Raw genomic sequence first — 24,395 nt, forward strand, 5'->3', positions numbered from 1 at the left:
AGGAAAGAGTCTGGGCGCGTCGAGTGGTGTGTTCCGTGGAGCCTCCGAGAAAAGCAAGCGGAGGACGAGGTTCTGCGAGGAGAGAGACTCAGAGCAGTCTGGGAAGTGTAGTCCAGTTGGCTTAGCCGGAGATTCGGGGTGAGCGCCGAGGTTCCGGGAACGGGCTGAACAGGTCTGAAAAGAGGTAGGTGCGGCGAGTCGCGCGGCTACGGACTGAACTCGGGGAGTGAAGAGACGGCTTCCGGGGCCTGCTGTCGCTCCGGGCCCTGCGAGGGGCTTTAAGTCCTACGGGAGCGAAGGACCATGTTGCCATGGAAACCCTCGCTCTGGACCAGCGAGTGCGGCCCTGGAGCTGCGGAAGGAGTGCTATTCTCTTCCGCTGTCAGGAAGTTCTCTCGGCGGTTTCTTCTGAGCTGGGTGGGTTTTCGGTGGATTTGAGCAGTGGCGAGAGGGTAAGTTCGAAGAGCCCTCTAGCGCCAAAGGAAAATAAAGACCTGGCGGAGGAGCCAAGGCCTGCTTTTGCTGTCTTCAGCCCGGTCTATCTTACTCAGAGTGAGATGATGAATGTGAGGCGTCAGGTAAACTGCACGCCAGCAACTCTGCACAGCCCTGGGTGCGCTGGGTGCTGGGGCATCAGAGATGGACAAGACAAGGTTTTGTCCCCGTGTCGGGGTTGGAGATGGTCAAAATATTGGTGTTTCCCGAGCTGGACAGAGCCCCCTACCCTCCCCGAGGACAATTACAATAATAATGCCTGTTTATTGAGCGTTTACTAAATGCCAGGTTATGTTACAGGAATTTACGCTGCAATACGACATTCAATCCATACAACAATAGAGTACAGGTACAGACGAGGAAACCAAGATCTAGTGAAAGGTGAAGCTGATGGTCCAAGATCAGTGGCGATGGGATTAGAATCTGTGCCCTCTGCCCTTTCGCCTCCAGAACAAGCACTTTTACCCATTACTCTATACTGCTCCCTAGTGGCGATCTTTTTATAGTTTGCAGGAAAGTTAAAATGTATCACAGTTGTTTCTTTTCCCTTTTTTAAAATAATTAATTAATTAATTATTTTTTGGCTGCATTGGGTCTTCGTTGCTGGGCTGGCTTTCTCTAGTTGTGGCGAGCAGGGGCTACTTTTCGTTGTGGTGCGTGGGCTTCTCACTGCGGTGGCTTCTCTTGTTGCGGAGCTCAGGCTCTAGGCGCGTGGGCTTCAGTTGTTGTGACACGTGGGCTCAGTAGTTGTGGCGCACAGGTTTAGTTGCTCCGCGGCATGTGGGATCTTCCCGGACCAGGGATCGAACCCGTGTCCCCTGCATTGGCAGGCAGATTCTTAACCACTGCGCCACGAGGGAAGTCCCTGTTTTTTCTTTTAAGCATTCTCCCCCCTTGGAACTTTGGCTTCCTCTACCTTTTGTCTACTTTGGAATCAAGATAGTATCTGTATCAATTTACATTCCCACCAACAGTGCAGCACTATTTACAATAGCCAGGACATGGAAACAACCTAAATGTCCATCGACAGATGAACGGATAAAGAAGATGTTGTACATATATATAATGGAATATTACTCGGCCATAAAAAGAAATGAAATTGGGTCATTTGTAGAGATGTGGATGGACCTAGAGTCTGTCATACAGAGTGAAGTAAGTCAGAAAGAGAAAAACAAATATCGTATATTAACGCATATATGTGGTATCTAGAAAAATGGTACAGATGAACCTATTTGCAGGGCAAGAATAGAAAGGCAAACGTAGAGAATGGACGTGTGGACATGGCGGGGAAGGGGAGGGTGGGATGAATTGGGAGATTAGGTTTGACATAAATACACTACCATGTGTAAAATAGATAGCTAGTGGGAACCTGCTGTATAGCACAGGGAGCTCAGTTCCATGCTCTGTGATGGCCTAGTTGGGTGGATGGGGGGGAGGGAGGGCTAAGAGGGAGGGGGTGTGTGTATGCGTATGGCTGATTCACTTCGCTGTGCGGCAGAAACTAACACTGCATTGTAAAGCAATTATACTCCAATAAAAAAATAATAAAAGAAAAAAAGATAGTATCTGATTTAGTACAAAGCAATTTGAAATGTAATGTGCCGTTGTTTCGTGTTGATAACATCACTTGTATCTGTCCCAAGCTTCATGGTAGAAGGAGGAGACATTTCTTCCTTTGTATACTTCACAGTCCCTAGCTATATCCTAGATACATGTAATAATAATTTATATCTGTACATATTTTAAAGGAGCTTTCGCTTACATCATTTTCATTTAATCCTCACCATGTGACCTATATATAATTTTCACAGGAGGCTGACTTGTTATTTTGGTTGCTCTGCTGCGGCATGCGGGATCTTAGTTCCCTGGAGAGGGATCAAACCCGTGCCCCCTGCAGTGGAAGCGCGGAGTCCTAACCACTGGATCGCCAGGGAATTCCCCAGGAGGTTGACATTTACTAATCAAACTGAACAGTTTAGACTTTATCTGTAAAATAGGGGTAATTTTGCCAGCATCATAGTATTTCTGTGTTAGAATAAACATGAGAATGTAGAAGAAGAGTGTAGCCAGTTCATTCAACAGAACAGTTAATGGCTGGTAATTGCAGACATTCTCTACTGGATGCTGTGAGAATATAAAGATGATGCCATCAACAGCTTTTAAACTCAGGGAGTTTTATTTTCTTCTAAAAAAACCCAGCTCTTTTTTTTTTTTTTTAAAGCATAAGCATTACTTTGGGTTTTCAGATTCTAGAGTGTTCTCTTGAGCTTCTGTGCATACTTGTTCTCTCTGCCTGGGATGCCTTTAATCCTCTCTGCCTGCCCTTCACAAGGCAACTAAGACATCATCTCCAGGAAGTCTTCCACATCCCTGTTCACCCCACTGGATTGTGTGTCTGTGTGATGCCATTGCATTACCCTCATCAGAGTTCTTATTACACTACACTGCAATTTTCCATTTATGTGTTTGTTTTCCCCACAGACTGTGACTATGCCTCTTAACTCTGTAGCTGGAGCATAAGAACTGTTTGTTTAATGAATGACCTATCCATTTAGGACCTATTTAGACCCTGAGGATAACCCTGTGAATTGGTGAGTTAGAGGGAGTTTTCATAAGACTTAGTAAACTCATTTTAGCATTTGGGAGTGATCACAAATCTCTCATAATTCCCACATACTGTTGTTGATCAAATTTAATGGTTTGTATACTCTCCTACTAACTGTACCGAATTAAAATGTGATATTTTAACTTTATTCTCTTAGCTAGAATATTTCTTTGTGAATGGAGCATGAAATTAAAGTGATTGTTGCCTAGAATCCTCTTTTACAGGCACCTTGCTATTTTAAGTTCTGGAAGAAAGAGCTTTTGGGAATTACAGAGTGGTGGATCTCCATCACGTAATAAAAATGTAATAATTATACACGTAAAGACTTAGAAGTCAATGTGTGAATCCAAATGAGTCTTTTGTATCACCATTCGTTTTAGTGTGCATGCTTACAAATTGAACATATTTGTAGCTGAGATTTATCCCTTCCAATTTTTCCTCCTCTCTGCCATTTTTAACAGCTGATAGTTCACTGGGTCTGTCCCTTAGTGTTGGTTTCATTATGCTGAGACGAAAACCAACCCGTCTGGAGCTGAAGCTTGATGACATTGAGGAGTTTGAAAGCATTCGAAAGGACCTGGAGGTAAGAGTGCAACTTTCAAACCGTTAGGAATATTTAAAACAATAACTCTAACTTTTGGACTCCAGATTCTTATACCAACAGCTTATTCGAAATCTCTATTTGGATGCTTTACAGGCATCTTAAACATAATGTATTAGTTTCCTGTGGCTGCTGTAACAAATTACCACAAACTTGGTGGTTTAAAGCAACAGAAATTTATGCTTTCACAGTTCTATAGGCCAGAAATCTGAAATCGGTATCACTGATCCAAAATCAGGATGTCAGCAGGACCATGCTCCCTCCAGAGGCTCTAGGGAAGAATCTATCCCTTGACTATTGCAGTATTCGGTGGCTGCTGGCATTCCTTGACTTGTGGCCATATCACTCCAGTGTCTGCCTCCGTGATCACATTGCCTTCTCCTCTTCTGTCTGTGAAGTCTCCCTCTGCCCCCTCTTATAAGGATACCTGTGTTGACATTAAGGGCCCACCCAGATAATCCAGGATAATGTCCCCATCACAACATCCTTAATTTAATCACATCTGCAAAGACCCTTTTCACATACAAGGCAACAATTACAGGATCCAGGGATTAGGACCTGATAGCTTTGGAGGTCATTATTCAGCATACTATACTTAACATGTTAAAACAAAAAACTCTTGATTTCTTCCTCAAACCAGTTTCACCTCAGAGTTCCCTATGTCAATATCTATGTAGTTGCTCAAGCCAGAAACCTAAGAGTCAATCTTGAGTTCTCCCTTTCCCTCACCTTTTATATTCAATCTGTCCATAAATCCTTCGGCTCTACCTCCAGAATATTTCTGGAATCTACCCGTACCTTTTCATCTCCACCATTAGAACCCTAGTCCAAATAACCATCAACTCTGTACAATTTCAGTAGCATCCCAAGTTGTCTCTCTACTTCCATTTTTGTGTCTTCAATCCATTCTCCATCAGATGTCTAGAATGATCTTTAAAAAATTTCAGATCATGTCATTCTCATGCTTAAAACTCCTCAGTGGTTTCCTGCACTTGGAATAAAACCTCAGTTCCTTATCATGGCCTACAAGCTTTTAAATGTTCTTTCACCTTCTGTCACTCTTTGCCTTGCCCTCTGTACCCTAGGCACATTGGTTTTCTTTTATTTCCTTGAATATGCCAAACTATTTATAACTCATGGCCTTTGCACGTATTATTTTCCTCTGCCTGGAGTGCTTCCTGTTTCTTCATGTCTCAGTTTGAAAGTCACTTCCTCAGTCTGAGAGGCCTCTTCTGACCCTATCCAACTTAGGTGTATCATTCCTACCCATGCTGCCTCCATCTCATTAGGGTCTCTCAAAGTACTTTATTCTTTTATTTCATAGCACTTATTATAATTTTTTTTTTTTTTTGCGTTGAATCTGTAGATTGCTTTGGGTAGTATAGTCATTTTCACAATATTGATTCTTCCAATCCAAGAACATGGTATATCTCTCCACCTGTTGGTATCATCTTTAATTTCTTTCATCAGTGTCTTATAGTTTTCTGCATACAGGTCTTTTGTCTCCTTAGGTAGGTTTGTTCCTACGTATTTTATTCTTTTTGTTGCAATGGTAAATGGGAGTGTTTCCATAATTTCTCTTTCAGATTTTTCATCATTAGTGTATAGGAATGCAAGAGATTTCTGTGCATTAATTTTGTATCCTGCAACTTTACCAGATTCATTGATTAGCTCTAGTAGTTTTCTGGTGGCATCTTTAGGATTCCCTATGTATAATATCATGTCATCTGCAAACAGTGACAGTTTTACTTCTTCTTTTCCAATTTGGATTCCTTTTATTTCTTTTTCTTCTCTGATTGCTGTGGCTAGGACTTCCAAAACTATGTTGAATAATAGTGGTGAGAGTGGACACCCTCGTCTCGTTCCTGATCTTAGAGGAAATGCTTCCAGTTTTTCACCATTGAGAACGATGTTTGCCATGGGTTTGTCGTATATGGCCTTTATTATGTTGAGGTAGGTTCCGTCTATGCCCACTTTCTGGAGAGTTTTTATCATAAATGGGTGTTGAATTTTGTCAAAAGCTTTTTGTGCATCTATTGAGATGATCATATGGTTTTTATTCTTCAATTTGTTAATATGGTGTATCCCATTGATTGATTTGCGTATATTGAAGAATCCTTGCATTCCTGGGATAAATCCCACTTGATCGTGGTGTATGATCCTTTTAATGTGTTGTTGGATTCTGTTTGCTAGTATTTTGTTGAGGATTTTTGCATCTATATTCATCAGTGATATTTGTCTATAATTTTCTTTTTCTGTAGTATCTTTGTCTGGTTTTGGTATCAGGGTGATGGTGGCCTCATAGAATGAGTTTGGGAGTGTTCCTTCCTCTGCAATTTTTTGGAAGAGTTTGAGAAGGATGGGTGTTAGCTCTTCTCTAAATGTTTGATAGAATTCACCTGTGAAGCCATCTGGTCCTGGATTTTTGTTTGTTGGAAGATTTTTAATCACAGTTTCAATTTCATTCCTTGTGATTAGTCTGTTCATATTTTCTATTTCTTCCTGGTTCAGTCTTGGAAGGTTATACCTTTCTAAGAATTTGTCCATTTCTTCCAGGTTGTCCATTTTATTGGCATAGAGTTGCTTGTAGTAGTCTCTTAGGACGCTTTGTATTTCTGTGGTGTCTTTTGTAACTTCTCCTTTTTCATTTCTAATTTTATTGATTTGAGTCCTCTCCCTCTTTTTCTTGATGAGTCCGGCTAATGGCTTATCAATTTTGTTTATCTTCTCAAAGAACCAGCTTTTAGTTTTCTTGATCTTTGCTACTGTTTTCTTTGTTTCTATTTCATTTATTTCCGCTCTGATCTTTATGATTTCTTTCCTTCTGCTAACTTTGGGTTTTGTTTGTTCTTCTTTCTCTAGTTCCTTTAGGTGTAAGGTTAGATTGTTTACTTGAGATTTTTCTTGTTTCTTTAGGTAGGCTTGTATAGCTGTAAACTTCCCTCTTAGAACTGCTTTTGCTGCATCCCATAGGTTTTGGATCGTCGTGTTTTCATTGTCATTTGTCTCTAGGTATTTTTTGATTTCCTCTTTGATTTCTTCAGTGATCTCTTGGTTATTTAGTAACGTATTGTTTAGCCTCCATGTGTTTGTGTTTTTTACCTTTTTTTCCCTGTAATTCATTTCTAATCTCATAGCGTTGTGGTCAGAAAAGATGCTTGATATGATTTCAATGTTCTTAAATTTACTGAGGCTTGATTTGTGACCCAAGATGTGATCTATCCTGGAGAATGTTCCGTGCGCACTTGAGAAGAACGTGTAATCTGCTGTTTTTGGATGGAATGTCCTATAAATATCAATTAAATCTATCTGGTCTATTGTGTCATTTAATACTTCTGTTTCCTTATTTATTTTCATTTTGGATGATCTGTCCATTGGTGTAAGTGAGGTGTTAAAGTCCCCCACTATTACTGTGTTACTGTCGATTTCCTCTTTTATAGCTCTTAGCAGTTGCCTTATGTATTGAGGTACTCCTATGTTGGGTGCATATATATTTATAATTGTTATATCTTCTTCTTGGATTGATCCCTTGATCATTATGTAGTGTCCTTCCTTGTCTCTTGTAACATTCTTTATTTTAAAGTCTATTTTATCTGATATGAGAATTGCTGCTCCAGCTTTCTTTTGATTTCCATTTGCATGGAATATCTTTTTTCATCCCCTCACTTTCAGTCTGTATGTGTCCCTAGGTCTGAAGTGGGTCTCTTGTAGACAGCATATTTGTGTGTCTTGTTTTTGTATCCATTCAGCAAGCCTGTGTCTTTTGGTTGGAGCATTTAATCCATTCACGTTTAAGGTAATTATCGATATGTATGTTCCTATGACCATTTTCTTAATTGTTTTGGGTTTGTTTTTGTAGGTCCTTTTCTTCTCTTGTGTGTCCCACTTAGAGAAGTTCCTTTAGCATTTGTTGTAGAGCTGGTTTGGTGGTGCTGAATTCTCTTACCTTTTGCTTGTCTGTAAAGCTTTTGATTTCTCCATCAAATCTGAATGAGATCCTTGCCGGGTAGAGTAATCTTGGTTGTAGGTTCTTCCCTTTCATCACTTTAAGTATATCATGCCACTCCCTTCTGGCTTGTAGAGTTTCTGCTGAGAAATCAGCTGTTAACCTTATGGGAGTTCCCTTGTATGTTATTTGTCGTTTTTCCCTTGCTGCTTTCGATAATTTTTCTTTGTCTTTAATTTTTGCCCATCTGATTACTATGTGTCTCAGCGTGTTTCTCCTTGGGTTTATCCTGTATGGGACTCGCTGCGCTTCCTGGACTTGGGTGGCTATTTCCTTTCCCATGTTAGGGAAGTTTTTGACTGTAATCTCTTCAAATATTTTCTCTGGTCCTTTCTCTCTCTCTTCTCCTTCTGGGACCCCTATAATGCGAATGTTGTTGTGTTTAATGTTGTCCCAGAGGTCTCTTAGGCTGTCCTCATTTCTTTTCATTCTTTTTTCTTTAGTCTGTTCCGCAGCAGTGAATTCCACCATTCTGTCTTCCAGGTCACTTATCCATTCTTCTGCCTCAGTTATTCTGCTATTGATTCCTTCTAGTGTAGTTTTCATTTCAGTTATTGTATTGTTCATCTCTGTTTGTTTGTTCTTTAATTCTTCTAGGTCTTTGTTAAACATTTCTTGCATCTTCTCGATCTTTGCCTCCATTCTTATTCCGAGGGCCTGTATCATCTTCACCATCATTATTCTGAATTCTTTTTCTGGAAGGTTGCCTATTTCCACTTCATTTAGTTGTTTTTCTGGGGTTTTATCTTGTTCCTTCATCTGGTATATAGCCCTCTGCCTTTTCATCTTGTCTGTCTTTCTGTGAATGTGGTTTTTGTTCCACAGGCTGCAGGATTATAGTTTTTCTTGCTTCTGCTGTCTGCCCTCTGGTGGTTGAGGCTATCTAAGAGCTTATTATAATTTATAATGATTTCTTTGTTTATTGTAAAATCATTTACATTAGGAACCCTGATTGTAGAAATCATGTCTGTCTTCTCCACCGTTGAGTTCCCAGCATCTAGTACATAGTAGGAGTTCAATATGTATCTTTTTAAAATTAATTAATTAATTAATTAATTTACTTTTGGCTGCACTGGGTCTTTGTTGCTGCGCACGGGCTTTCTCTAGTTGCGGCGAGCGGGGGCCACTCTTCATCGCGGTGCGCAGGCTTCTCACTGTGATGGCCTCTCTTGTTGCAGAGCACAGGCTCCAGGCGCGTGGGCTTCAGTAGTTGTGGCACGCGGGCTCAGTAGTTGTGGCTCACGGGCTCTAGAGCGTGGGCTCAGTTGTTGTGGCACACAGGCCTAGTTGCTCCGCGGCATGTGGGATCCTCCTGAACCAGGGCTCGAACCTGTGTCCGCTGCATTGGCAGGCGGATTCTTAACCACTGCACCACCAGGGAAGCCCCAATATGTATTTTTAAGTATAGCCTTACACCGCGGTATTAGATGTCCATTGATAAGACTTAAATTCTTTTATTGGCCTTCAGAATAAAGTCCAAATTCCTTAGGATAGCATGTAAGGCCCTTTGTGATCTGGTCCTTGGTCATCTCTCCACTTTATCTTCCACTGCTGAGCTATCTTTAATCTCAGTGCCTATGCACACTCTGCTCTTTTCCTGAAGTGCCCTTTATGGTTCAAACTTCAGTTGTAATGAGTCTCATAAAGTGTTAGTCTTATACTGAACTTTGACTCTGCAGAGTCAGCTCACTGTTGAGTTACTTTCTTTTTTAATTGAAGTAATTTTTATGACTGAGTAGTGTTCCATTGTGTGTATGTGTGTGTATATATATATATATACACCACATTTTCTTTATTCATTCATCTGTCAAGGGACACTTACGTTTCCATATGTTGGCTATTGTAAATAATGCTGCGATAAACATGGTGGTGCACTTATCCTTTTGAATTAGTGTTTTCTTTGGATATATACCCAGGAGTGGAATTGCTGGATCATATGGTAGTTCTACTCTTTATTTTTTGAGAAACCACCATACAGTTTTCCATAGTGGCTGCACCAGTTTACATTCTCACCAATAGTGTGTGAAGATTTCCTTTTCTCCACATCCTCTCCAACACTTATTATTTCTTGTCTTTTTGATAATAGCCATTCCAATGGGCATGAGGTGATATTTCATTGTGGTTCTGATTTGCATTTCCCTGATAATTAGTGATGTTGAACATCTTTTCATATGCCTGTTGGCCATCTGTATGTCTTCTTTGGAAAAATGGTTATTCAGATTCTTGGGTTGTCTGTTTTTTTGTTGTTGAGTTGTATGAGTTCTTTATATATTTTGGGTATTAACCCCTTATCAGATAAATTGTTTGCAAATATCTTTTCCCATTTGGTAGGCTGTCTTTTCATTTTGTTGATGGTTTCCTTTGCTGAGCAGATGCTTTTTAGTTTGATATAGTCCCATTTGTTTATTTTTGCTTTTGTTTCTCTTGCCTGAGGAGACATACTCAGAAAGATACTGCTAAGATCAATGTCAAATAGCATACTGCCTATGTTTTCTTCTAGGAGTTTTATGGTTTCAGGTCTTACATTCAAGTCTTTAATCCATTTTGAGTTAATTTTTGTGTATGGTGTAAGATAGTGGTCTAGCTTCATTGTTTTGCGTGTGGCTGTTCAGCTTTCTCAACAGCATTTATTGAAGAGACTGTCCTTTCTCCATTGTATGTTCTTTGCTACTTTGTCATAAATCTATTATCCATTTGTGTGAGGGTTTATTTCTGGGCTCTCGGTTCTGTTCCATTGATCTGTGTGTCTCTTTTTCTGCTAATACCATGCTGTTTTGATTACTGTGGCTTTGTAGTATAATTTGAAATCAGGGAACGTGATACCTCCAGCTTTGGGGTTTTTTTTTCCAAGATTGCTTTGGCTACTTGGGGTTTTCTGTGGTCCCATACAAATTTTAGGAATTTTTGTTCTATTTCTGTGAAAAATGTTGTTGGGATTTTGATGGGGATTGCATTGAATCTGTAGATTGCTTTAGATAGTTATAGACATTTTAACTGTTAATTCTTCCTATCCATGAGCATGGAATACTTTTTCATTCCTTTGTATCTTCTTCAGTTTCTTTCAACAATATCTCATAGTTTTAAGTGTACAAGTCTTTTCACCTTCTTAGTTAAATTTATTTCTAGGTATAAATTTATTCCTAGGTATTTTTGTTGTTTTTAGTCTTTCTACTAAAGGCAGTCATCCAATGGGTTTCACCCATTTTAGAGCAACTTAGGAGAGAGGGATAGTTTTTGCCCTGCACTAAAATGAAAACAGTAGAAAACTGGTATTTCATTTGTTACTGAAATTAGTTTGATTACATTTTGATGACTCTGGTTTTTTTTTTTTTTTTTTTTGGCTGTGTTGGGTCTTTGTTGCTGCGCACGGGCTTTCTCTAGCTGCGGCGAGCGGGGGCTCCTCTTCCTCGTGTGCATGGGCTTCTCATTGTGGTGGCTTCTCTTGTTGCAGAGCATGGGCTTTAGGCGCATGGGCTTCAGTAGTTGTGGCACGTGGGCTCAGTAGTTGTGGCTCACAGGCTCTAGAGCGCAGGCTCAGCAGTTGTGGCGCACGGGCTTAGTTGCTCTGTGGCATGTGGGATCTTCCCGGACCACAGCTCGAACCTGTGTCCCCTGAATTGGCAGGCGGGTTCTTAACTGCTGAGCCACCAGGGAAGCCCTGACTCTGGATTTTGGAACAGTCAGCAGTTGTTCACAGTGGGAAGCCTTTTAAATTATTTCACTCTACTTGGATATTCCGACTTTCTCATGGCTTATAAGATGAAACGATATCATTCTTTGCCTTCTAGAACTTGTTTTCACAAAGGTGTTTGGGGAGAACTTTCTAATGTTATTTATTGGGTAATGTAGCCTAGAGTGTAACTCAGGAAGGTCATTATGTTTGTATATATATAAAAAGTAATACCTCACTTATTCACTATAATACTTTGACACTGGCATTTAAATGCTCACTGTTCAGCAGTAAGTGGTGAAGAATAGCAGTGATTCCAGGGATTAGTGTAGTGGAGCCATTCTTCTGGTAAGGAACTCTCAGGTAGTGGTAGTTGTGGGGTGTTAGTTTTTCTCTTTGAAAATGATCAAACTGAGACATAGACTTTGTGAATTCTGCAATTACTTGTGGCTTAAGAGCCAAACCTTTTATCTGAAAACAAAATGAATTCCCCAAATCAGGCCTCATGATAAGATAGCACAAAACCTTGTTTTCCTGCGTTACATTAAATCTCATGGAGTCAGCTAAGCTGTTAATTTCTGGTGGTTATTGTTTTACTGGTCGCTTTATTTTTCCATCTCTTGTGTGGACTTTCCTCTGTCATAGCCCTGATCACCCTGTGTTGTAATGGTCTGTTTACCTGTTTCCCTGTTAGACTGTGACATCCTGGAGGGTAGGGGTTACATCCTTTATCACTATATCCGTGTATCCCCCTTGTGCCCCTAACCATCTAAACCTAGGATTTCAGTTTATTGTTCTGTAGACCCGAACCCTATCCTTTACCCTGTGCCTAATACATGGTAGATGCTAAATAAATGTTTGTTAATGAATAGAATATTGCCTTAATACTAAAACTTTTATACTTTCAGACCCGTAAGAAACAAAAGGAAGATGTGGATGTTGTAGGAGGCAGTGATGGAGAAGGTGCCATTGGGCTCGGCAGTGACCCCAAGGGCAGGGAACAAATGATTAATGATCGAATTGGTTATAAACCCCAACCCAAGCCCAACAATCGTTCATCTCAATTTGGAAGTTTTGAATTTTAGAGGTGGATTATCTTGTGTGCCAGAGCCCTGGAATGGAGTAAAATGATGGCAGAAATACAAACAGGATTTAGAGAACTGAGTGCTTGCAGTCAAGCTGAATATTTTACGTCCTGCAGAGAGAGATACTTCTGCATGAGATTTCTGATGCTTAACTTTCACTCTGAAAGCTGAAATTCAAACTCTGGTTTGTCTCTGGAAAATCTGACTCGATAAACTTGTCTGATTTTTGTTTTTAAAAATAAATCTATTTTTGGAAAAGTGTGCGACATCCTTAATGAAGTATAATAGCACCGTTAAATTGCTACATCATTTTTCCCATCTTTATTAAAAGACCCTAAACAGAACATTTCCAGTTGATCCCTGTCACTGATTTTTGTTTAACTCGTTTATTCAACAAGTATTTATTGGGAGTGCCAGGTACCATTCTAGGCACTTGGTAACATCAGTGAACAAATCAAAGATCCCTGCCCTTGTGGAAATTAGATTCTCATGATTTTGTATAAACTCGATCAAGTTGTGGATTTCCAGTATCTTTACAGAATGGCATTGTAACCAGTTTGGGTGTAATTTTGGGAGGACAGGCAGTGGAGTATCAGTATTACCGTCATTCCAGTTTTCCTTCCTTTCCCAAATCGCCTAAGTTTTTCTGACGAGCCAATCTGCGAGGCAGCTCAGAGGCTAATTTAGAATCACGTCTTATTGTTTTCACTGTTTAATTCAACTGCTGGGAACTGCTAACTGTGGTAGCAAGAACCTCTGGAATCATCAGTTCCAAAGAGGCCTGTTAGCAGGATTTTACCCAGCCTTTCTGGGGCAGTTTAAGTCTGGGAAGTAAGACTGTGGGAGAGAGGCAGGAATAGAGGAGGATGTATAGTTTCCCTTCTTCCTCCAACCATTCTTACAAAACCTCTGTTTTTCCAGTTTTATCTGGGATCTTCCATTCTTTTATCTTAATCTTGAAAACACAGCAAGAATGGGCTCCAGATAAGGAAATTGAGTTTGATTATTTTGAATCCTACAAAGGCCAGTCTGGAAGGGCAAAAGAAAAAAAGAAAAGGATCAAACAAGACTGCTTCAACACGTCACTGTGACTTCCCAGCTTGAATAGGCACAGAAGCATGAAAACATGGTGCCTCCTGATACCAATACTCAAGAGGAATCTGGGTGGAAGACACTGTACCAAGTGCTTTATGCAGATTATCTCATTTATTTTTTATTTTTAATTTTTTTTAGATTATCTCATTTAATCTTTAGCTCTTATGAGGTGAGTACTTTAACCTAATTTTATAAAGGCAAAACTAATTCTCAGCTGTTAAGGGGTAGAGCTGAGATTTGAACCTGGGCAGAATGATTTTTGAACCTGCGCTTCTAAACCTCCTTGCTACACTGCTTTCCTGGTCTCCCACTAGTAGGTCTCACTCCCTCAGGGTAGAGTGAGAGGTTGCTGTTTCAGTTGTCAGGAAATATCCATGCTATTTTATTTATAAAGAATGAGGCAATTACCAGATTAGTAATAAATCTGAGCAGCAGCTATAAATCTTTTTATTTTTTTGGCCGCGGCACGTGGGATCTTAGTTCCCCAACCAGGGATCGAACCCGTGCCCCCTGCAGTGGAAGCGCAGAGCCCTAACCACTGGACCACCAGGGAATTCCCTGTAAATCTTTTTTGACACCACTGAAATCACATGCATTGATTCTTTATTTCTTAGGTCCTAGTGTTCATTTCTGGGTTGCCCAAACCCAAGAAGATGGTCAAGTGCTTGTGAAGAGATACCAACTGCAGCCAGAAGCACGTACCTTTCATTTTCCTGAAAGCTGGAGTGACAATAATCAGGAGATTAATTCAAATAGGTACTATTATTGCCTTTTTATAAATGAGAAAACTAAGGCTTAGGGATTATTAAAATAACTTGCCTAAGGTCACACTTCTAGTAAGTGGTGGAGCTAGGAGTCAAAGCCAGGTGTACCTGACTCCAAAGCCCATGCTCGTCACACTACAGTCTAGGAGTGGTGCTGAATGGCAAGATGCCCATCTGGGGGCCAACAGGAAAGGCACAAAACACTACCATTCTGGCACAAAGCGGACAGGCAGGGCCAACTCCTAGCCTCTCGCCTGACAGCATAAACACAGGGAAGCGATTATGATATGACAAGTTCGCTTTTAAATTCAGGAATCCTTGGTATACTGAGATACTGCAGCTTCATGAAGACCCTGTCTCCTGTGCAAAAGGTCATGTAGATCTTCTGGCATGTACAAGGCTTGTCATGTAAAGTAGGAGAGAAGGAGGAGAGTGAGATGAAAACATAAAGGGATCACGCCACCTAAAAGATGGACATCTTAAAAACCGACGATAATGACCAGACTCCATGTGGACAATGATGAGACCACTTATTCTGATATCACTCTGGGTAGAAGACAGGCATAGAATCACAAAATCAAAATATTTATTTGTTCTTTTGCACATGACACTGTTAAAACATTCCTACTACAGCAATACTGCCCTCCAGGAGCTTACAATCTAAAACAGTCAACATTAATTGTAGACCCAATGATTAAGGCATTATATGAAATGCGGACTCTGTATCTTTAGGTGTATCTTCTGAAGGAAGCAGCTGGAGAGGGCAGGATCAACATTAAATGACATGAAAGTGTACTCCCTGCTAACTCCCCTTCCAGCTTCTACAAGGAACCCCTGTGGCTAGAACCCAAAACCAGTACCCCACAGCCTAAAAGGGAACTCCAGACAACCCCACCATAGAAGTAGTGAAGAAACCTTCATCTCTAATTCCCGGGTGCACAGAGAGGACTCTGTTTGTGGGCAGTGTGGGGCTGAGTGTTCTTCCACCATAGATTGGAGACGGCACCTAAGATGTTGTAACTTTGTGCATGGTACCAGGTAGCCCCTTACTCAGCCTTATAGAAATTCCAGTGGGACAATTGCTCCTCAAAGTGTGCTTAGGGTCTCTATCAAGTTTTACAACTTCTGGTTGGTATCTATATCCACATCTACTGCACAGCATTATCCACTGCATCAGGAGGGTGAGGGAGATTTAATAAACCAGACACATGGGATAAAAGACTGAAAGAAAGGGAAAAGGAGAGCAGAATAAGGGGCCAAAGATATGGGGATACAGCTTCTAATAGTTGTGAACAGGAGGAAGAGAAACTTGGATTCAAAAGGAACAAAGAAGTCAGGCACTAAATTCTAAACGAACAGGGTTACAGAAATGAAAGTCAACAAGATCATTATCACAATCCAAGAGCTCAAGAAAGATAGAATTTAAGCGTTACTTTTTTTTTTTCCTCGCTAGTTTCTTCCTTTGGCAACCTAGCTCAAGATCGCTAGAATTCAGGTTTTTCATGAGACTCTATCTTGAATACCCGAAGACTTGTCCCAAACTGATGTTTCTGAGAGTTTGAAATTCACAGCATTTTGTCTAAACTGGCCTTGATTTTTCTTACCTTACTGATAAGGTCCTGTTCCTGAAAGGGTATTTTATAACAGATCATGTCAAGATTTCTAGAGAGTACCCGGGTCACTACTAAACATTGATTTCTCAGGGTTTTATTATTCCTTGGCTTCTGAGGCAATAACAGGCTATTTGTACCTTAATGTTGGATTTTTATCAGTACCTGTCATTCCCTTTACTTATGCTAAGTATCAGCACTACAAGGGGTTGGAATGAGAGAAAAACATAAAACTCTAAATGTTGGTTCTTAGATTTTAACCTCGATCCAGTAAGCTCATAACCCTCTCTTGGTTCAAAGCCACGGAAGTACACATTTCTCGCCCTCCAATATTTAACTGGCACCAACAGAGAAAGTACAAACTTCAAAACCACAAGAGGCCAACAGGATAGCTGTGTTTTGTCTCTCCTGCCCTGAGGCACAACTGGAGTATAGCACCAAGGAGGGCAGGATTTAATAGACCAGCACAAGAAGAGTCACTTTACAGAGGTAGGTTGGACTGGGAACAAGACTGCGGCGTAGACTAACAACAGAATAAAAATCCAATGTGATTCTTACTGAGGAAAGTATTTTTGGCCACTTGTGATCTAATTAAGTCCCCCCGAGAGTAACAAAGATGGTCATGCAGAGAGTGAGGATCTGGCTGGTGTGGGCATGGACGTCGGCCCATCAGCCGACCACACCCTAGGCCTCTCCAAAGAGAGGGCTGGGCTTTTGCCCTTCCAACCCATGACTGGCTGATTTACATTGCAGATCAAAGATTCTCAACCTTCAAGCCATTTCCAAGAAATTACAGATCTTTAAGAATAAGGACTAGTGTTTTCATACATGCTAATAAAAGTTACTTTGGCTACAGCCCTTTGTGCTTGTGTGCCTGGGCACAAAAACACAGTTGGGGCTGAATAAATGTTTGTGGAATGATTAAGTATTGACCAGCAGCATTTAGTACATGAGTTAAGCCCAGAAACACCACCAACTAATAGCAAGTCAAATTCCTGTGCCCAGTACCAGGTAGCTCACCCACCAGGTGATACTCCCTCAGTTTAAAGCAGAGATGCTCAAAGTGTGGTCCCCTGATCATCAGTAGGAGCATCACCTGGGAGCTTGTTAAAAATACCAATTTGGGGGCTCTGGGTCGAGGCCCAGCAATCAGGGCTTTAACAAGCTCTCCAGGTGATTCTGATGCATGCTAAAGTTTGAAAACCACTTGTTTAGAGGCAGACACATGAAAACAATAATGGGAGAAAATTATTTAAACTCTTACTTCAGCTGTGACATACGAAGGTACCAAGTCAAATGTCAATGGTTTCATTTTAAAATATCTATTTTCTCAAATTGATTGTCATCTTTTTTTTTTGATTGACAAGTTCATTCTAATCAAAATGTTAAGTGGGAACACAAGTTGATGAGTCAGCCCCCCAAGAATGCACACTCTGCAAGGTCTGGGCCTGTATTTATACAGTCTCAAACCACCTCTCTGCCCCCTACAGAGATTTCAGTGCAACATGTCACACCTAGGGAAAGGCACAATCTGTCTCCCACTCATTGAGTCCAAAGACTAGAACATATTTTTAAATGTTAAGTTTGGGTTCTGGGCTTAGCTGGGCAAGACTTTTCCTCACCTGCCATCAATCCTGGCTAAAGTTAATCCATTTCCATCACTGACCCAGGAAAAACCCACCAAATTTGCAAACTGTTAAAAAAAAATAAGAACAGAAGACTAAAAAAGGAAGCAGGTGATCAAGCCATCGAACAGAAAGCTACCTGGATTAGATAAGAACATACAACTTGGATCTAAGATAATGGGGGAGGAGAGGACATCTCATGGGTGGCTTCATCTCAAGAGAAATGGGAAACTCAGCTCATTAGGGAAAAAAGGCAGGGAGGTTACCACTTAAGCTCAGAGACTGTAAGCTAAACCTCTGTTGAACAGGCGTGTGTGTGTGTGTGTGTGTGTGTGTGTGTAAGGAGATAAGGAGCAAGAAGAGAAGATTGGAATCCTGTCTTCCAGTCTTGAACTGCTTTCCACTGCAATCGATAAGGCCACACCATAGAGTTAGACGTTAATGGCAATGTTCTGTGATGTCCACTACTACTGCCTTCTTCCAGCTGAAGAGAAAGTACCCCATGCCAGCCCCTGCTGCTACAGCAATGCAGAGGTACCCGTTGTAGGTCATGAAGATGAGCATGAGGAAGTAGCTGATGACCACCTGGATGATGTGCAGCACTGTTTGCAGAAGGTGAGGAAAGCTCAGCATCTGTTGCCTGGAGAGTAAACAGGGACACAACAGTCAGGGCCCCAGGAGTGTTCAGGCAGCTCTGCATGCAGATCAGGAGAAAGGGGCAACAGTTGTAGTCATGAGCTCAGCTTGAGCTGGACTCTCTCACAGCCACCCTGGCAACTCACGGGTACTTGTGTCTCTGCAGGTTGTTTATTGTCCTTGGAAATGAAACATGATAGGGTTGTGAGGTTAATAAGCATCGGCCAGATATGATTATATGGCAGCAGGAGGAATGCTCTTCAGGAGGAGGGGAGAGGAAGGAGGAGTAAGCTGACTTACCTCCACCTTGGATACTGAAAGGGATGACCCACACCCTCCCATACTAATTTGCCTGAACTTTCTCAGGCCTTCCACCTTTGCAGAGTTCATACTCTAAAAAATTGGAAATAGAGGACTTCCCTGGTGGTGCAGTGGTTAAGAATCCGCCTGCCAGTGTAGGGGACACGGGTTCGAGCCCTGGTCCAGGAAGATCCCACATGCTGTGGAGCAACTAAGCCCGTGCGCCGCAACTACTGAGCCCGCACGCCACAACTACTGAGCCCGCACGCCACAACTACTGGAGCCCGAGCACCCTAGAGCAGGCGCACCGCAACTACTGAGCTCACGCACTGCAACTACTGAAGCCTGCATGCTCTAGGCCCCGTGTGCCGCAACTACTGAGCCCGCGTTCTGCAACTACTGAAACCCGTGCGCCTAGAGCCCGTGCTCCGCAACAAGAGAAGCCACTGCAATGAGAAGCCCGCGCACCGCAATAAAGAGTAGCCCCTGCTCGCCGCAACTAGAGAAAGCCAGCATGGAGCAACGAAGACCCAACGCAGCCAAAAAAAAAAATTGGAAATAGAATTGAGGGTTGGGTGGTACAGTAGAAAGTTTTTAATTAGGGATCAGGAGACCTGGCTGTTGATCCCCTTTGTCACTTACTAGTTCTCTCACCTTAGTTAAGTCACAATGTTTGGCCCTCAATAAGCCCAATCACTGGTACAATTGGAATAAATAATATTGTGCTTACTTGAGAGCAGGACATTGGTCTATAGGATTCCTTGAATTCCAGTTTAGCTTTAAGACCTACATTTCTATTCTAACTAAATCTTAAGCATTTGCCAATCTGTGGGAAAAACAAATGGTCATCCATATACTTTCTTAGGTGGAATACAGACATTAGTACAGTCTTACATTGTAACAAAATGAGACTACAGCTGGGCAGGTACAACTTTTTATAGAAAGGAATGAATTGGATTCTGCCATTCTATACCCTGACCTGAAATTTCTTAATTTGTTTATTATTATTTTGGCTAATATGTTAAAATATGGATTCTTTTCCTTCTTCTAAAGTGACCAATACTTAAAATTTCGAATAAATGTTCATATTAGCAGAAGGGTTCCTATCATTCCTCTTTTGGCCTGCTAATGACCCACAACCCCAAGCCTCCAAAAACAGTTTTGATCAAGGTCATATAGAATCATTAACTCAAGAAGAGGGCTGTTGCTAATAAAATAGCTGCTTTCCTATTTAGCTAATTCAGCTCTCCAGAACTTCCATCTGGATCTGTTCAATCTTCTTACCCAACAGTTTTGTGGGTCTCCATAAGGATGGTTCCATTTGGTCCTGGGACAGGCATGGAATTGTACCGAATGCTGACTTGTGACTTGCGCAGGAGGCCCTCTCGGGCTATCTTGAGTCCTTCGTAGAACATGGCTAGTAAAAACACTGCCACAAAAGCTCCAGCCATTTCTAAGTAGGGAGGGAAAAGATGGCGGTAATGTCAAACATGCAAAATCATTAGCTGGTGTGCTCTCCAAGCTAGAAAGACAACATAGAAAAACTGCTACTCTTTTTTTTTTTTTTTTTTGGGTTATGCCACGTGGCTTGCGGGGTCTTAGTTCCCCGACCAGGGATTGAAACTGGGCCCACAGCAGTGAAAGCACCGAGTCCTAACCACTGGACTGCCAGGGAATTTTGAAAAACCGCTACTCTCTACTCTTAATTTCAGAGTATGTTATATTGTTACCTCTTCAATCACACAGATGGAAGAGAAGAACTAAGATGGTATTAGTGAGGACTACTGCCTCCACTGCAGATCATACTCATTTTCTGATTAAGATACAAAAAAATGAACAACAATAACCTTTTGGTCTGGCTGCTTGATGTCATTAAATTACCTTGTCACACTGAAACACACAATGTAGAATACGCAAAAGAGGAATAAAACAACTTACTTTAAAGTGCTGACAATTTCTTGAATGGGCGTTTCAATCTAAGTCTTTCTCACTGTGAAGCATTGGTAACAATATGAATGTAGTCAAAACTGATTTAACATACTACCTGAATTAAATGCTTCCCTTCTTCCCAAAACAAATTGATTTTGTGGGTCCAAAGATTTATCTTGTACCTAAAGTGGTCCACCTGACTACTGAACTTGTGCAATTTGAATTTAAGGCACACCAACTCAACATTATAGACACACAAAAAATGGGTGATTAGCTACCCCAAAACTAGGACTGCCCCTAAGATGGGCCAAGAGTCGGGAATGATGTATACCAGTTTGGTAAGCTAGAAAGAGCACTGGATTAGGCAGGAATAGAAGCCCTAGGTCCCTGTCCTAGCTCTGACATACTAACTTTATGTGATTTAGGGCTAATCATTTCATTATTTGAAGCTTAATTTATCTGTAAACTGGAAGGATTGTACTTGATTAATAGTTTTCAAGCTAGGGTTATTTTGTGGTATGTATATATATAATGCTTTTTGTGTCATTTGAACTTCAACTGTAGTCTTATATCCAAGATCAATAATTTATCAAACAAGGAAACACTCTGGAAAAAGATGAAAGGAAATGGTCTGCAAAAGACTCCTACCTGGTATCTAAATTATGTTTCAGAAATTCTAAAACATACACATGCTATTTAAGGGAGGTTTACTGTAGGACCAAAATAAGCACCGTGTATCCTTACCTTCCAGGTAGGAAATAGGAAGCAAGGTGATTACAATCATAACCATAATGACTCAGTAATTATGGCAGGAAGAGGTGCTGGGTTTCCAGATTCTTTGTCACTGTCTCTCATGTGAGTGTCACCTTCAAACAAAACCTGATGGCTTACTCACCTCCAGCTGTATTGATCACCAAACCAGAGAACAATAGTTCAACGTTCTTAAAGCCAAAGTAGAAGGTCATAGGCTGCCAGGAAACCAAAACGTGTCAATTAGAAACAATTGAAGCTTCTACATGAGAATTTCAGGTCAAGAAGCTTAGAACATTTAAAAGTAGCAGTTCTGGGTAATAAGAGGCATTCACTTAAGTGGGAGGCTTTCTCCCTCATTATAGTATAGTATTACCACAGGCACTTCTCCACATGTACTCTCCTTTGTCCCCACCATCAACGTTTGTCTTTTTCTCTTTTCTACACAAAGTGTAAAAGACCAGAACTTAATCCAGAAAAAGGTCAATTTTGACAGAAAGGAATACTGAAGAAAGAACCATAGAAATCTTGGTTCTGGTGTGGCTCTGAAACTAACCTGCCACATAATCTTGGGCAAATCACTTGACTTCTCTAGGTCTACCTTAGTTTTTTCTCATTGGTAAATTGATCTTTAAAGATAATCATCTTCCAGTCCTAAAATTCGATTATTTCTATTCCCCAAGTGGGTGGGAAAGGGCCTGGGCTGCCTCTCCTGTGGCACTTACCATCATCATCATCATGTGATCATGGGAGTGGGAGGCTGAAGAGGTCGGGTGATGGTGAGAAGGTGCCATGGTACTGTTGTCGTCCCCACTGCTCATCCCCATGCTCATCCCCATGTGGTGGAAATGGCCCATTTTTCCGGGAAAAGTTGAGTCAGCAGAAGATTCTTTTAAGAAAAAGAATTATATATAACAATTAAAAATACAAAATCTTGATTTTTAAAAAAAATCTTCATGATGTTTTATCTTGTCCTTTTTTTTTTTTTGGCCAAGCCACACGGCATGCAGGATCTTAGTTGCCTGACCAGGGATCGAACCTGTGCCCCCTGCAGTGCAAGCACGGAATCCTAACCACTGGACCACCAGGGAAGTCCCCAAATCTTGATTCTTGATAAATACTTTGTCTATGTGGGATTTCAGCCAGTGAATACGTGCTCTCCTAGCCTCTTTACTCAGAATTATTTTTTATAATCTACAGATGGAAAGAGAAGTAACTGTACTAATAGGGATCACCTCTGGAGACTGTGGCAAAAGGGATTTGCACGTAGGGTTTCAGAAACCTAACTCTTTTTTGTAAATTAATTTTTATTGGAGTATAGTTGCTTTACAATGTTGTGTTAGTTTCTGCTGTACAGCAAAGTGAATCAGTTATACATTATCAGAAACCTAACTCTTATTCTGCAGAATCGTTCCTTTACTAGATATGTTCAATGTATGTTCAAATTTAAATATGAGATAAGGAGAAGAAAAGTATCTTCTTCGGGTTGCAGGAAACAATTTGTAATAATGGACAAATTGATGCCATTAATGAAATTTAACTGCTTTTCTAAGCATAAATGTCAGTAGATAAAAAGCAAGTATTTCAAGATAATTCACCTAATTGGATGGCCTGTGTTCAATCAGGATATTAAGAATACATTTTCACATATAGGACAACCAGCCTTCAGCTAATTTAAATTAGAAGAAAAGGTCTATTGCTGCCCTAGGCAAGCAGTGTGCTCTGAATTTAGATACAGTATCAATTCCAGCAGGGCATTAGAGCTGAGAACACTGAAAACAAGGTATAAATTGGATATTCGCTATTAAATTAAGTCTAGACAACCTGCACATTCAGTCTTGTGTCTTTACTACCACTTCACTATTTTACTGCAAAAGTCCATCTGAGACATAATCCAAGGAGCAAAAACTCCTGTAGCTGGGGTGGGGAGTGGGGAGTTGAGGAAGGTGGCGAGGGAGGATTATCTTAGTGTCCCTCAACTCCAGTTTGTGGAGGAAAGAATGCTTTAGAAATTCCAAGTAGGTATTCATGTTCATGAGCCTAAGTGTGCCTCTTATTATCAAGCTCTTACAGGCCAAACTCTGAGCTAAGTGCCAGTAATTCAACAGTGAATAAGACAAACACGGTACAGGATGGAGAAACAATAAAGTAAACAGAACACTTTCATGGGGTGATTAGTGCTGTGATGGAAAGAAACAGGGTAATATGGTAGTATTACTAAGAGGTTGAAAAGAGGCATACTTTAGATAGGAAATTTATACAGATTCAGGGAGTCTTGGATATCTAATCAAAAGCACAAATATTCAGCCATCTATTTTCCCCTCTTCAACTCCTATCCTATGATTCTATGACAGCAAGCTTAAAAAATAGGTTCTTAATTGGGACTTCCCTGGTGGTGCAGTGGTTAAGAATCCGCCTGCCAATGCAGGGGACATGGGTTCGAGCCCCGGTCCGGGAAGATCCCACATGCCGCGGAGCAACTAAGCCCGTGCGCCACAACCACTGAGCCTGCGCTCTAGAGCCCACGAGCCACAACTACTGAGCCCGAGTGCCACAACTACGGAAGTTGTGGCGTGCCTAGTTGTGAAGCCTGCGTGCCTAGAGCCAGTGCTCAGCAATGAGAGTAAGCCACCGCAATGAGAAGCCCACACTCCCTGCAACTAAAAAGAAAGCCCGTGCGCAGCAACAAAGACCCAATGCAGCCAACATATAAATAAATAAATTAATTTTAAAAAATAGGTTCTTATTTCCAGCAAAGGAAAAGGCAAAGCATCAGTTACCGATAATCAAAATTCAACTCTGAATTTAAATAACTTTCATGCCAGACACTTTATTACTTCATAATCGGGGAGCTGGACAAGCTGGTATCATTAATACCATTGCCATAAAGGGACTAGATTGGAGGTACAAAGAGAGACATCATAAGATCTTTGTCCACAAAGGTTTTATAGCGAACAGCAAAAAAAAAAGAATACACACAAAAATAATCAACAAGTGAGAGCACACAAAAAGTTTCCATGATGGAACAAATGGTAAGAGGACAGCAGTTTTCAGATAAAGAAACATAGTAGGATGGAGAGATCAGTGGTATCTGAGTGATCATAAATTATGATGTTGAACCAAGCAAATGAAGTGAAATAAGAATGAAAAGCCTTTTGCCTGCCAAGAAAATTGATAGCACATCCTCATAAAGAGTAGAAGTCGCAAATTTTGTTCTCTTCTAA

At 41.0% G+C, this 24,395-nt stretch overlaps 2 protein-coding genes across 6 annotated transcripts in view; one reads left to right on the forward strand and one right to left on the reverse strand.

Moving 5' to 3' along the window:
- Positions 1-7: 7 nt before the first annotated feature.
- CDC26 (cell division cycle 26) lies at positions 8-12,677 on the forward strand. 5 transcript variants are annotated; one of them, XM_061201016.1, is made up of 4 exons: positions 8-184; positions 2,977-3,086; positions 3,590-3,683; positions 12,286-12,677. In XM_061201016.1, exons 2-4 carry the CDS (start codon positions 3,034-3,036, stop codon positions 12,460-12,462), a joined length of 324 nt encoding a protein of 107 aa, XP_061056999.1. In that variant the 5' UTR covers positions 8-184; positions 2,977-3,033; the 3' UTR covers positions 12,463-12,677. The 5 variants fall into 5 exon arrangements, with proteins under 5 accessions (XP_061056999.1, XP_061057004.1, XP_061057000.1 ...); XM_061201017.1 differs by lacking the exon at positions 8-184 and adding an exon at positions 303-452; XM_061201018.1 differs by lacking the exon at positions 8-184 and adding an exon at positions 464-578.
- Positions 12,678-14,885: 2,208 nt separating this feature from the next.
- SLC31A1 (solute carrier family 31 member 1) overlaps positions 14,886-24,395 on the reverse strand; it is a 30,837-nt gene continuing 21,327 nt past the window's right edge. The window contains exons 2-5 of the mRNA XM_061200094.1: positions 21,897-22,060; positions 21,317-21,389; positions 19,777-19,945; positions 14,886-18,196 (exon numbers count right to left, since the gene is read on the reverse strand). Coding sequence (XP_061056077.1) covers positions 17,995-18,196; positions 19,777-19,945; positions 21,317-21,389; positions 21,897-22,028 — 576 coding nt within the window. The 5' untranslated portion in view covers positions 22,029-22,060 and the 3' untranslated portion in view covers positions 14,886-17,994. The remainder of the gene's footprint in view (positions 18,197-19,776; positions 19,946-21,316; positions 21,390-21,896; positions 22,061-24,395) is intronic.

Source organism: Eubalaena glacialis, chromosome 9 (genome assembly GCF_028564815.1).
Source record: "Eubalaena glacialis isolate mEubGla1 chromosome 9, mEubGla1.1.hap2.+ XY, whole genome shotgun sequence".
NCBI lineage: Eukaryota > Metazoa > Chordata > Mammalia > Artiodactyla > Balaenidae > Eubalaena > Eubalaena glacialis.